The following is a 14728-nucleotide window of genomic DNA, read 5'->3' as shown; positions in this document are numbered from 1 at the left end:
GGCGCCTGTCCTGTAAAAGTGGGTTTTCTCGGGGTACACCCCCCACAACTAATTCACAGGCTCGTTGTGTTGATGCTTGCCACAGCATTAAATTTACATATCTCTGCCACCAGATGGCGCCGCTAGAGGGTTCGTTTCGTCTGCTTCTTCTCATCTCCTCTCTAGCCACGCATCAGGAAAGTTGTCATCACTAAGACAGTCGCCAACAGCCTTGAACTTCACCCAGTCTCCACCAGAGGTTCATCAGATTTCGTGGCAGACACTCACCTGATCATTCAATCAACACATTCTAATCATTAAACTTCTTGACATTATTTCTATGACATATTCGCGTGCGGATCGAAGAGGGATAATCATATCCCAGTTTGGGAGAGTGAAAAACCTTAAACTAAGTACCTAACATGGTTCTGTTTGTTTGTTTGTTTGTTTTTTGCTACGAAATGAAAGTACTCGCGACAAGTGATACAAAAACGTTGAGTAAAACAAACATATCTTTAACGTATGTTCGTTCTAAACTGTTTCAATATACAGTTTGGGGGTACTTGAATTTTGTTAAGCTAAAAATCAATAATATTTCTGTTAAATTCAAAAGAAATAAGTTCTCCAATGGTCTCTTCTTAAGTAACTAAACTATGTATATGTTAATTTGTGGGTGCAGTACCTTGGTGGCTGTTCTTACATCTAAATATTAACTAATGTAATGTAAGAATCTCTTACTGTCAAATGTGAATCTAATGACTAAAAAACAAATGGAATGTCTGGACGAAAATTTTCGATTGTCCCCTTACAGTACTGAATAAAATATATCTTTGGTGAATGAAAATTTTTTAAAGACGAGAAACAAGTGAGAACGTTGAGTTAAACGGTAAACAGAAAACAAACCATCCATATCTTAACTCCTTAATGTGATACGTCCATATCTTCACTACTTAATGTGGTACGTCCATGTCCTAACTCCTTAATGTGGTACACCTGTTCCTACTCCTTAATGTGACATATCCAATGTTTTCACTCTTAAATGTGATAAATCCAATGTCTTCACTCCTTAATGTGGTACATCCAACGTCTTCACTACTTAATGTGGTATATCCAATGTCTTCACTCTTAAATGTGATAAATTTATCTTTACTCCTAAATGTGATAAATCCAATGTCTTTACTCCTTAATGTGGTACATCCAACGTCTTCACTACTTAATGTGGTATATCCAATGTCTTCACTCCTCAATGTGACATATCCAATGACTCCACTCCTCAATGTAACATATCAAATGTCTTTCCCCTTAATTGTCATAAATCTATCTTTACTCCTAAATGATATATCCATCATCTTCACTACTTAATGTGGTACATCCATGTCTGAACTCCTTAACGTGATATATCCAATGTCTTCACTTCTTAATGTGATACATCCATATCTTAACTCCTCAATGTGATACGTCCATGCCTTCACTACTTAATGTGATACGTCCATGCCTTCACTACTTAATGTGATACATCTGTGTTTCTCCCTACTGACATAGTATACATGTGTCATTACCTACTAACGTCAATAAAATACACAAATTAATACATGATGTGTTTTGAGTAACTATTAGAATTACCCGCTCGTACTTTGCAAGACGTCTAAGAACCCCTAGGGTTAAGATAGATTAAATCACCATTTCAGACTCCTGTAAAAATCTGGTATAACTAACACATTATAAGTAGTAGTACGTTTAAAACTAATTAGTAAGCACTTTGGATAGATGAAAATAAAAATATGGCTACAGGTTTACAGAGTTATAAACACTCTTTAAACATATCTCTGGGCGTTAGTCTTAACTTGTAGGTCTAAACAGGAGATAAGCCTACCATTCCCACTCATTACCCTCAAGAGTGCTTTAAAAAATCTCTTTCACCCAGATTTTTTTCCTGATCGACTTGTGTTTCATAACCAGGTTATGGAAATCCAGTATTAAATAACGGAAGCTTTACTATATCTTGTAATTGGAAGTGAGTTAATTTCAGTGAAATGTATAAATAAACAGGACAGCTCTTCACAAGCTATTTTAACCACCTCGTTTGTTTTATTTAAAACATTCTATTGTTTCGCAGTTTTCGTTGACTTAATCCGAACCTTTATTGTAGTTTCCACGGGACAACCGACAATAACAAGTGTTTACATGATCTCAGTGTTTAAAACCTTTTTAAAAACAAAACACGAAAACCTTAAAATCTCCAACACACATCGTCTTGTACGCCTAAATTCCAATAACTGTAAACTTACAAATTTAGAACGTAAAAAGTTTGACTAAAAAAATCCACGTTTGGTGAGTTGAAGCAAAAAACTCTTGAGAATGTTAGCTTATCATGTTACTTTATGCAAAAGTCTTTAACATTCAGTATACACAACCACCATTGCTCAGAAAATGCTACTCTTAATTGCATTAAAACCACAAGCAACTATTAAATTAACCACATATATTGTTTCAAATTAGAACAACTAACTCCCTCTAGAAAAAAAAAGCTGAAACTTCTAAGCTAAAATATGAAAGTTACACGATCTTCAAAAGTAAAAAAATAACAATAGTAGTTACGACTACATAAATTAAACACAAAGAGAACATAGCGCACCGCAATAAAAAAACAACAACAACTAGAGATGTAGATTAGATGATATATACAGACGCGTTAGATTCGGAAACCACGTGACTATACAAGAACAATATAGCAAGATTACTGTGGCGCCTTTTACATTAAGAGTGTCACAGTTATTCTGAAAAGGACGATTTTGTTTCAAAATTTTCCAACTTCACCGTAAAAGGAAGCACTCTTTAATCCTTTTAGTAAACTGTTAAGTCTTACACAGTGCTTCTCGAGTATCTAACACGTTTGTCTATACGACGACCCACATACAGACCTAGAAAGCGCACGAAGCCTGATATTTTAGGACGTAACGCAGTCAAATATGTATAAATATATCTCCTCCCTACAATAAAATATCCTCCACGATGCTTTCACCCTTGTCACCTCAAGTTAGTTTAGGGTTGTTCACCCACAAAGTTCAAGATATAGTTCCCCACCAAACATTAGTGGTTACATAAACACAACTGAGTAAAAAAAAAAAAAAAAAAGACATAAAAAGTGTGCCTTAACCCTAGAATTATCGAAGTCGTCCGTATGACCTTTTAAATACATTTATCTGAAAACTACTTATGTACAAGTTCGTCAACGAGTATGTTGGTCATAGGGATCTTAACAACAGTTAAGTAAAAAATACAAAATAACTTCAGTGTTGCAGTTAACAACAGTGTATGAAAACAGTTTCTATATATTTTAGTTTTGTTGTTGTTCTTTGTTTGTTAGAAATTAAGCACAAAATAACACAATGGGCTGTCTGTACTCTGCCCACCAAGGGTATTGAAACCCGGACTATATATTTTGCAGAAAAAAATATATTGATTTTATCGAACATTTTAGTACGTTCTCTACAAAGATGTTGAAACAAGCAAAAAAACAATATATTAATTTCACCAGATCAATCAGAGAGGTTTCATACCCTAATACCTTTTTTTCACCTTTGAAAACTCAGAAAATCATCTTCGGATCCGGAAATTTTAACGATCCAGATTTTTCTTCTGTGAAGTGTGGCGAAGAGTCCCTACCTTAATGTATCCATGAAATTTTGTACAGATCCGATCAAACTTTACAATATTACAAAAAATGCCCTATCTCATCGTTTTAAAAAAAATGCTACAAAGAGATCCAGATTTGGATCTGGGCCAAAGTTAAGAAGGATAGTCCCATGATGATTTCTTATCTTGTGTAAAACTTTTGCATACATTTGTGTATTAGTTTTCAATATACACACGCGAAAATACAAACAGATTCACGCATGCACACAACACAAAAGGACCCGATTTCAATATCTTCAATAATATCTTCTCTGTGGTAGTAAGTAACAAGTATACAAATACTTGACTTTAGTGTTAAGACCCTACTAGTATACTGAATTAAATGTTTCATTTTTTCAGGGTAATTGGTATAAATTAGCCTTTAAAACGACGCAATACCGTAGTAAACCCGCTAAAATGTGCAATTAATAACTTGGATTTTACGACGTGAATTAACATGGTGATGCTGAATGTCGTATAATAATACTCAGTTGTTATCTGTCTTGGAAATACGCGCACACTTCATTTCAAAGCATGTATAACAAAAGGCGGTTTTAATAAATATACTTTATTAGACATTATATACACTATATTAAAAGCGTACCAGTTTTTAAAAATACCTACAGTTAGGTTGTTGAGTAGCATTATAAGTTTATTTATTCATAGTACAGTAAATCTAAGCCTTAACTAAAGAGAAAGAAAAAATAAAATACACGAACACAAGTTACAGTATTAGTTTATCTCTTTATCAAATATAAGCTGTACTCAATAAGGCTTAACTAACGTTAAGCCTAAGACGAGTGGGCTTAGATTTTTACGTCTGCTATTAGAAATATATATTTTTTATTTTTCAAAAAATTCTGTATTTAAAGACGTACTGTTGTAATAAAGATATCAATCTAACTGCATAATGTTTTGCTAATATGTGCATGTGCGTGTGTTCCTGTGTACAAAATTTCATTTCGTAAAACTATTCAAAATTGTCAATGGAATACGTTTTTTACAGTGATCCCAATATAAAATGAGAGGAAGACGATCCCAACCCCACTAAAATGTGGATTAGTTTTAATTTTCAAGTATCAAATTCTGTAAATAGTTAATATAATTTCAGTGAGATTCTTAGCCTGCCAAAGTCGGTTCTTACTAATCAGTGATATGAAAACTGAGACTTCCCAGATGCATTAGCACGACAAATTTGCTGGTTCGAATCCCATTCGTTCTTAATTTTACCATTTGAGAAAATGTCGTAGTTAAGCCTTTCAATGAAACAAGTTATGAATTTATCATAACCGGTAACTGGTTTATTCTTAGAAATAAAGTATGTAGAAATATTACGCTATAAATTTGAAAATAGTCCAATATCCAAGTTATAAGAGATTACACTGTCAACTAAAGAACATAATCCCAAATAGACTATCGGCTGAAACATGAGACTCCTGCTGAGCATTAACCCTAGTTGAATTGCACAACGCCTGCTAGTAACAACTCATACGCATCGAATCCAACAGTGTCGCGTACGGGTTTACAATCATGAGTACAAGGGCAACCACCAGCGACATAAAATGGGGAAGACTCTCAAACATGCCCTTTAATATTTTGACAAACTATACCAATAACCCAACAAATATTAAATTAGTGCATTTTGTAACGTTGGCCAAAAGACAGTATCTGATATTTCGCAACACCTGCAGCTGTTTGTTTTCACACGATAGGCAGCTATCTCTTTTAAAAGATGTCTATAAAAGATTAACGACTAGGGTTAGTGACAGTAGCGAAACTGGTGGCCACTCTCTCAACGCGTGCTGTCTATAGATATTTCTGTCGTATAAAATAAAAAGTTAAACATGTTATTCAAGCCAATTGTATCAAAAGCTATACTAGACGGACTGGATTTAGTCGAATTATTTGACCACACAAAACACTTATTTACAGTCTGTTAGAAATACAATAATATCAATCACTGATATTTCATCAAAATATCTTAAAACTTTGGTCACTGGTTGTATACAAATGTCCTTACTGCAGGCAAGTCTATATTAGTTCAACAACTCGAATCTTAACTACTAGAAACGAGAAGTATGCGCATAAGAGCCCCTTCAATAACTCTGGAACTTACAACCACCTAAGAAAAGGCTGGACCCGGCATGGCCAGGTGGTTAAGGCGCTCAACTGATAATCTGAGGGTCGAAGGTTCGAATCCCTGTCGCACCAAACATACTCGCCCTTTCAGCTATGGAGTTATAATGTGACGGTCAATCCCACTATTCGTTGGTAAAAGAATAGCCCAAGAGTTGGTGGTGGGTGGTGATGACTAGCTGCTTTCCCTCTGGTCTTACACTGCTAAATTAGGGACAGCTAGCGCAGGTAGCCCTCGTGTAGCTTTGCGCGAAATTCAAAAGTAAAGCTGTATAGAAAAACCTAACACTCGACACTTTAAAATAATAGTCAGCGAGAGTTGAATGGACATTAAGAAAAAAGGAAGCACTTCTAATTCGTAGCCTAAAACCTAATCTGAACATGAACTAGCTAAGTCGCTAATCTCTAACTATGATCAACACATCGGGCTTGAGATGTGGGTAAACAGTGAAATTTTTCATGTAACAAACGACAATGTTCAGCAGTCTTACAAATCAAAAACGTTTTGTTCACTGTTAAGCACAAAGCTACACAATGAACTATCTGTAGTGAACCAACCGCGGGTACTGAAACCCGGTTTTTAGCGTGATAAGCCAGCAGATTTATAGCTCAACCACCGTGTGACAAAATGAAACATATCACGTACAGTTAAAAACAAATATTAATATAAATTGTGGCTTATCGCTAAGTCTAGGAACCAACAATCACTAAAATTTAAAATTTGTGCCTGGACTAGACCATTGTGCAGCTCTAGGCTTTACGACAAATGCACGAGCACCACAATACGTAACATGAAATTTAACAAAAGAAGTCAATATTAATTAACCCCGAAACAAGATTTAACAAAGTAAATTATTATTATTAAATGTGTATGTCAAAAAAGAAACTTTCAAATTAGGCCTAAAATGTGACCTTTTTTGTCGAAATATAAACTATCTACAAAATTTTTAAATCAATATTTTTTATATATTGTTGTTTAAAATTTTTAAAAAAAGATAAAAACTAGAGAACTTTCGAATATCTGACGAAATCGCTCGAGTTTTGGTTTTTTTGTGAAATCCACTAAACACTATCACTCGTCGCCACGGTGGATTTGTCCCTCGTTTTTTTTAACAGAATAGCAGGATTATACCGCCATCGGCAGAATGTATTGAGCACTGGTTCCACTGGTACGCAGCACGCTAATCGCTAGGCCATGCCGATCTCACAGCAACGAAACTGTTATAAATATACACAATTTATACTTCCAACACTTGAGTCAACATATTTAGACATGTATAGCTGTGGTAGACATTTTATATAACAAGTATTCTTTTATGTGTCTAACGTAAACCAGTTACATAAAATCAAGATTTAATATTTGAATGTCACATGTTTTACTATCATAGAATCGCCATCAGTGACGTCAGTAACAGTTATTATTTGAATACCAAAACGTGTCTGAGTGTTGGAATGAAAGAAGCTTTTTTAAAGATACATCATAAAAATGTTAAGAGTGTGTGAAATTTATTATCAATAACTTTCAACAAAAACATGGTTAATTATGCTTATATGTATAATACTGTACATAAAATACTGCTTCCATTCACTTCTGTCTTACTTTATAGTTAAACTTATATGTATCTGTAACCGATATTACAAGGTCCATTTTTAGGCCAAACAGCTTCTTGAAACCAGTTAAGAAATAAGTGAACTTTTACGTTGGGAAACTCATGCAAGTTCAAGGTTATTTTTAGTCTACTTTATTCGTATTCGTAATGACCTCAGTAGTTGGTGCGAATAAAATGAAAAGAAAAAAAAAAAAATCAAATATTATATTGCCATGTCTGGGTTCTGCTTTCGGGGAATTTCCGAACAAGTGTTTACGCTCAGGAGTTAGGCGATTTTGTTTTTTTTTACTTTTAAGCTTTATGCGAACCTCGAGACAATATCACACAGTTTTTAGTTTATGGCCCTTATCAATAATAATAATTTAAAAATCATGACAAAACTCACCTATGACGAAATCAACAAGATGAAAACAGTTACAAACGTGTTGTAAAGATATAAATATATCGTTGGTTACAAACGATACAGCGGGTCCATCTTGCGCTCACTAAGCCTCACACCAAGCCTTTGTACTTTCGAATACGGGACTTAATAAAAAATTTTAAAAAGTAATATAACTTTTTGTTTGTTTGCTTTTGAATTTCACACAAAGCTACTCGAGGACACGCTTGGCCATGCCGGGCTCGAGTGATATAATAACATACATTTAATGAAAGAAACGAAACTTAATTACAATATAAAAACACAAAAGCGATATGTGTTATGATTTTTTAAATGTCTACATTTTGATTTTTCTCCAAATTTAAATGAAATAGAAACTGAATTGAAAGCAAATATTGGTGAAGACATAAAATAAAAGTAATCACACTTTGTTTTGTTATATTATACCCTAAACTACTCAAGAGCTATGAATGTTAACCGTCCCTAATTTAGAAATGATAGACTAGAGTGTCTGTTTGTTTTGAATTTCGCGCAAAGCTACACGAAGGCTACCTGCGCTAGCCGTTCCTAAATTAGCAGTGTACGACTGGAAGGAAGGCAGCTAGTCATCACCACCCACCGCCAACTCTTGGGCTACTCTTTTACCAACGAATAGTGGGATTGACCGTAATTTTACAACGTCCCGACGGCTGAAAGGGCGAGCATGCTTGGTGTAACGGGGATTCCAACCCACAACCTTCAGATTACGAGTCGAGCTCCCTCACCACCTGGCCATGCTGAACGGTAATAAATAGCATTTAAAGATATTTGTTCTGAGGCCCCCTACATAGATTGTTTCTAGTCCTTAATGCGAGCCTGGCCAGATCCACGTGTTGCTTCGCACGAGGTTTAAAGAACATTTCTTTACTTTATTTTAACAAAGGCTTTAATACCCATACCAGCCGTCGTGAGATACATTGTTACGTCGCTTTAGTTACACCTGGAGGAATTATGGGATTTTACTCAGTCTTAAATAAGACTCTAATCCAGTACAGTGGAACCCCTCTAATCAGGCCAGTTTGTCTCAGTCCCGAAGGTGGCTGCTTTAGAGGGGTTCACACACCCTTCCATTCATGAACCAAACACAATCTTGCGAATACTGACACGCAGATAGTTCTATCGGCAGAAAAATGGTACTGCAGTGATATAAAGATATAAAAAAAATCAAATAAAACATTGTTTTAATTTAACCCAACTTATCATTTATTTTTAACTACAATTTCAAAATTTCAGCTTCACCTCTGAGGGCTGCTTTTGGAATTCTCAACGACTTTTCGTTGCAGTCAAACAGAAGTTTTGAAACAGTTACTATAAATTTGCTGACATTTTCGGACGCGTAGACAGGAATCTGTAAAGGTGTGTGCTACTTTGGGAGTTCCTAATCTTGTGCTCTAAAAAAAATAAAGGCCTCAGCAGTTTTTTATGCTTAACTGTAAAATATATATGGCGTTTAGCCTAACGTAAGGCTAATACATGTAATACAATAAAGTTCTTAAGTTTTCTGAGACGAAAAAAAAGGCTTAAACTTTATTATCAAAGGCACAGACACTTGGATAACGTCAGTGGCGCTGTTTGCGACTAGCTTTACATTAGCGACTAATTTGTCAAGTGAAAAAGAAATACAATAAATATTATATACACGATAATATGAAAAACATCTTTCGTATGGATGTTTATCTATAAACCGATATTTATTTTGAAGTTTGTGTTGATAATGTTTGTTTTTCTTAACAATGTTATTTAATAAATGTATATCGTTATCGTATAAATATTATTTCTAAACATTTGGTAGTATCCAAAACCTCTCTTAAATAAAGGCGCGGCGTGGTCAAGTTGTTGAGGCACTCGACTCGTAATCCGAGAGTCGAGAGTTCGAATCCGTATCACACCAAACATGCTCGCTCTTTCAGCTGTGGAGGCGTTGTAATGTGACGGTTACCCCCACTATTCGTTGGTAAAAGAGTATCTCAAGAGATGGCGGTGGGTGGTGATGACTAGCTGCCTTCCCTCTAATCTTACCTTGCTAAATTAGAGATAGCTAGCGCAGATAGTCCTCGTGTAACTTTGGGCGAAATTCAAACCAAACTCACTTAAATAAATAACGTTTTGTAATTGTAATATTGTGAACTAAACCTTTTGAGTTTTAAACCGATGTTGGAATTTGAAACAGTTCTGTAATTAAAAATGTATTTTGGTATTATCGTGTTTCTAACATTTTTTACAAAGTAACAATTTTTTGTAATATCTGTAATTTATAATTTCTCCTTACCAACAACAGTTACATTTTTAGAAAATGCTTGTTAAGTTGGAAGTTGGTATTCCTAAAATCTTCCTATATTTCGAACGACTTAGAATTGTAATCCATGGCGTGAATTAATACAATACAAAAACATAAACAAGGGAGCACCCTCGGGGAACAACTCCATGCATATGGACTCGATCATTTTGTTGAATACAAATCTGTTTGTTCTGAAGTATGTGATGCACGTTCGTGTGTTTATATGTACATTGATGGTGGCTTCTGGCCCACAACATGCACTGCGCACATGTACAATGGCCGACACTCTACATTATGTAAAATATACACACAATACTATGACTACAGCTTCCAAACTGATCATTATTCCATACTACACATTGTATAACGCCAATTAGTGAGTCATTAACAATGTCTGTTTGTTCTAGAGCAAAGTCAAATGAGACTATGTGCTGTTTCCACCATGGGGAATCGAACCCAGGATTTTAGTATTGGAAGCCCATAAATGTACCATTTTCCCACTAGGGGAATCATTAAAGAAAATTCACATAAAATATGTTTGTCACGTAGAGAAGGCGTAAGGGAGACATCTCGTCATAAATTTGGCTTCGATACAAATAAGAATGAGCCATTGAATATCTTTACACCCGATGACGTAAATGAGCCATACACGTGCAGCTCATGAAGTTGCGAGACTTGCTTCCGGATTTTTCTCAAACGTTAACATACATATCTCTATTTCTCCATCGGTCGGATTAGGGTTACCATATCTCCAGAGGAAAAACTTGGGATTATTTCGCAATACACAGCGACATCTGGGAAACAGTTTAAATTTCAACAGCACGCTTTCTTTTTTCTTTTTTTTTTTACAGTTTCTAAATAATTCCATGTGCATTGGACCACGTTTTAAGCTCACAGACAAACAATATTAATTAACGGCTAATATAATTACAAAATGAATAAAATCAACTAGGTATAAGTTGTTTCAAATCTACTAAAAAAATGTTGTGTCTCCGTTTACTTCTACAGTGAGTTCGCCCTCAAATATTAGCTCCTTTGGTTGCCTAGTTGGTGATAGGTTAGGCTAAAAAAACTTGTGGTGTCATGTCTGACGATTCTTCAAAGCAAATATAAAAGAAAAAATGTACACATCGAACAAACTAAGATAAACTAGGAGTATGTGATACTTTTGGTATTTCTGGTACAGAATAAAAAATAATAGTAATAAAGCTAAAAACTGCGACCTCTGGTGTGGTTTGTTTGTTTTAAATGTCGCGTAAAACTACACAAGGGCTATCTGCGCTAGCTGTCCCTAATTTAGCAGTGGAAGACAAGAGGGAAGGCAGCTATTCATCATCACCTATCGCCAACTCTTGGGCTACTCTTTTACCAACGAATAGTAGGGTTGCCCGTTACATTATAACGCCCCCACGGCCGAAAGGGTGAGCATGCTTGGTTGACTGGGATTCGAACCCGCAACCCACAGATTACGAGTCGAGTGCCTTAACCACCTGACCGTGCTCGGCCTTCGCTCTTTTAAATGTAAGATATTTTGCTTAATTAAAGTATATTGTGCCAATAGAAACCTGGCTTACGATATACATATTAAACTAACGCATCTCTTCAGTACAAAGTCTTTGTTCAATGGTAAATGAATTGTCGAGTATTGGAAGCGCATCAATACCATTCACGATTACCTTAATATTTCATCCTTGTTATAGTTCAATAACTTTTTGAAAATGGTTTTCTCGAATTTGTTGATAGATTGTAAGGCATTGGTTGAACATGGATGACGCAAAAATTCGAAAATGTCGCTAGTTTTTCAAAATAGACTGTCCTTTCAGAAGTACACACCATCATGTTCTGGTGTGTTGTTTTGTCATGATGTGACACTGTTAGACAGACTGTCCGTTCAGAGGTACACATCATCATGTTCTGGTATGTTGTTTTGTCATCATGTTAAACTGTTAGACAGACTGTCCGTTCAGAGGTACACATCATCATGTTCTGGTATGTTGTTTTGTCATCATGTTAAACTGTTAGACAGACTGTCCGTTCAGAGGTACACATCATCATGTTCTGGTATGTTGTTTTGTCATGATGTGACACTGTTAGACAGACTGTCCGTTCAGAGGTACACACCATCATGTTCTGGTATGTTGTTTTGTCATGATGTGACACTGTAGACAGACTGTCCGTTCAGAGGTACACACTATCATCTTGTGGTATGTTGTTTTGTCATCATGTTAAACTGTTAGACAGACTGTCCGTTCAGAGGTACGTAGCATCACGTTCTAGTATGTTGTTTTGTCATGATGTTAAACTGTTAGACAGACTGTCCGTTCAGAGGTACACACCATCATGTTCTGGTATGTTGTTTTGTCATGATGTGACACTGTTGGACAGACTGTCCGTTCAGAGGTACACACCATCATGTTCTGGTATGTTGTTTTGTCATGATGTGACACTGTTAGACAGACTGTCCGTTCAGAGGTACATAGCATCATGTTCTGGTGTGTTTTCTTGGTAAAGAAGCACCATCTTTAAGAACATCAATTAAAAAAAGTCAGCATAAATTGATTGAATATACTTATTAATACATCGTAATTAAACACCTGCACACTTTCTGCGGTGAAGGAATGCACATTAAAATATTTCTCACAAGAAAAGATTAAAATCTAAGAATAAATAAAGGTAAGTTAGCTTATATAGGTTTCAGTTTAGTGATGCGACTAAACATTAAATAATAATGACGTCATTTATAACAGTAGAATTTCGGATCTCCAGGCAACAGCTGGAAAAATCACTTTTATATATAAACCTGTTATTCCACGTCAAGACAAGATTATTTGATAAAACCTCAATTGTTTATCTCACACCAACGAATCATTTAATATAAATTTATGTTCTTATATCTGTTCAGAGTAAAATTAAACACAGAACTTACCGAAGCTGTCGGACTGAAATTCTGGAGCAAAATCTGAGTCCTTTGGATCCAAGAACATCTCTACGTGATCCATATCGTAACCATAGTAATCGATGAATTCCACTGATGAGGTGTCCATACTGTATGCGTGTGATACACCTTGGAGTTAGGTTGTCCTTGAAAGTTTTAAAAACACACTTTATCAGACTATAGCTGTAATTAACGGTTCAGAGGTTTTAAAGAAAATATATTCTAATATTATCATTACTAATTATGACACACCAGTTAACCATTAGATACAGTTATACAAGTACAGTATTGTTTAGTTCTATAATCAAAACTGGTATTTAACGTCTCTAGAAAATAATAAATAGATTGTTCTTACGTGTATGTAGAAGAAGGAAATATTTAAGGACCTTTATTTCTCCAGTAAACTTCGTAAAATTAGTGCCAGCTCTGGTGAGTATCGAGTAATTCGTTTGCATTGAACGAACTGTAAAATATCGTATAATCTCGTTCAATTCGCGAGCGTTCGTGGTTTCTCTATGTATCACTGAACGTCGTCTGCAAACCAAGTAGATGGGCGACAGGCCATTGATCTCAAAGCAAAGTTTTCACGTGAAGTCACGGGAAGTTACAAGAGAGATTATTTTGTTGGTCCATTGTCGTACTTTCAGTTGCTAAGACCAAGTGTAGAGTTTTCACGTTATAGCTTGTATCTAATGTAAAAATATGAGTGTATGTTGCAGAAAATTAAATTGGCTCTATGTCGTTTCCCTAGTAAGTCACCCCTGCCTCTACACCCATAAATTATGTAATATTAATTGGTTTGCCCAGTCGTTAATGTAAATAAGAGGAAAAGAGAAGAAAGATCGTCGCTAAGCCTTGAGGAACTTTACATTAGGCAACAACCAAACAATTCGCTTCAAAATGGTTGTTTGTTTTTAATTTCGCGCAAAGCTACAAGAGGGCTATCTGCGCTAGCCGTCCCTAATTTACCAGTGTAACACTGGAGGGAAGGCAGCTAGTCATCACCACCCACCGCCAACTCTTGGACTACTCTTTTACCAACGAATAGTGGGATTGACTGAACTTATAACACCCCCACGGCTGAAGGGACGAGCATGTTTGGTACGACTGGGATTCAAATCCACGACCCTTGGATTAAGAATCTGACGCCTTAACCCACCTGGTCATGCCGGGCCCACAATGGTTATGAGTAAAACTGCGTGACCTAAACTGTATATAACTTGTAAAAACCAGTAACTGTTGTTGAGCGATAACAACAAATAGCTTTATTAAGATGGTTTAAAGATATTTATCGGTATTTCTAGTTCTGGTGTGGTCTAATGGTTAGCATGCCACTATGCATGTTATAAAGTCCTGAATTAAAGCACATTTTGCAATTTTGAATAAGGTTGCATTATAAGCGATAGTTAATTATACGATTAGAAGACACGTAGCTGTCTATACGGCGGATGTTATCAGCTGTTGAATACCAGGAATGGTGAAATATAGTACTTCTAATTTTGTAAACGATAAGCAAGGGGATTTACAATATTAAAATTCGGGGTTCGATCTCTATCGTGGTACTACTCAGAAAACTATAGGACGACAAGCTAAATTTCCCTATACGTAGTTTTTAAATAATTAATTCTCTATTAGTACAAAGCAGTGTTATTATAAAAAACAACAACAAAATAAAGTTATCCAATCCGTTAATTAAT

At 35.6% G+C, this 14728-nt stretch overlaps 1 protein-coding gene across 2 annotated transcripts in view; it reads right to left on the bottom strand.

Annotated features, from left to right (window-relative positions):
- The window catches only part of LOC143246050 (uncharacterized), a 45329-nt gene extending 31544 nt beyond the window's left edge, over positions 1-13785 (bottom strand). Inside the window, exons 1-3 of one of the 2 annotated variants that reach the window (XM_076492283.1) lie at positions 13387-13785; positions 13023-13177; positions 8987-9209 (exon numbers count right to left, since the gene is read on the bottom strand). In XM_076492283.1, coding sequence (XP_076348398.1) covers positions 9127-9209; positions 13023-13140 — 201 coding nt within the window. In that variant the 5' untranslated portion in view covers positions 13141-13177; positions 13387-13785 and the 3' untranslated portion in view covers positions 8987-9126. Of the gene's footprint in view, positions 1-8986; positions 9210-13022; positions 13178-13386 lie in introns of those variants that run through there. The other variant, XM_076492281.1, reaches the window with a different exon arrangement.
- Positions 13786-14728: the final 943 nt, after the last annotated feature.

Source organism: Tachypleus tridentatus, chromosome 3, assembly GCF_004210375.1.
Source record: "Tachypleus tridentatus isolate NWPU-2018 chromosome 3, ASM421037v1, whole genome shotgun sequence".
NCBI classification, from domain to species: Eukaryota; Metazoa; Arthropoda; class Merostomata; order Xiphosura; family Limulidae; genus Tachypleus; species Tachypleus tridentatus.
This window is presented reverse-complemented; position numbering and strand designations above follow the sequence as displayed.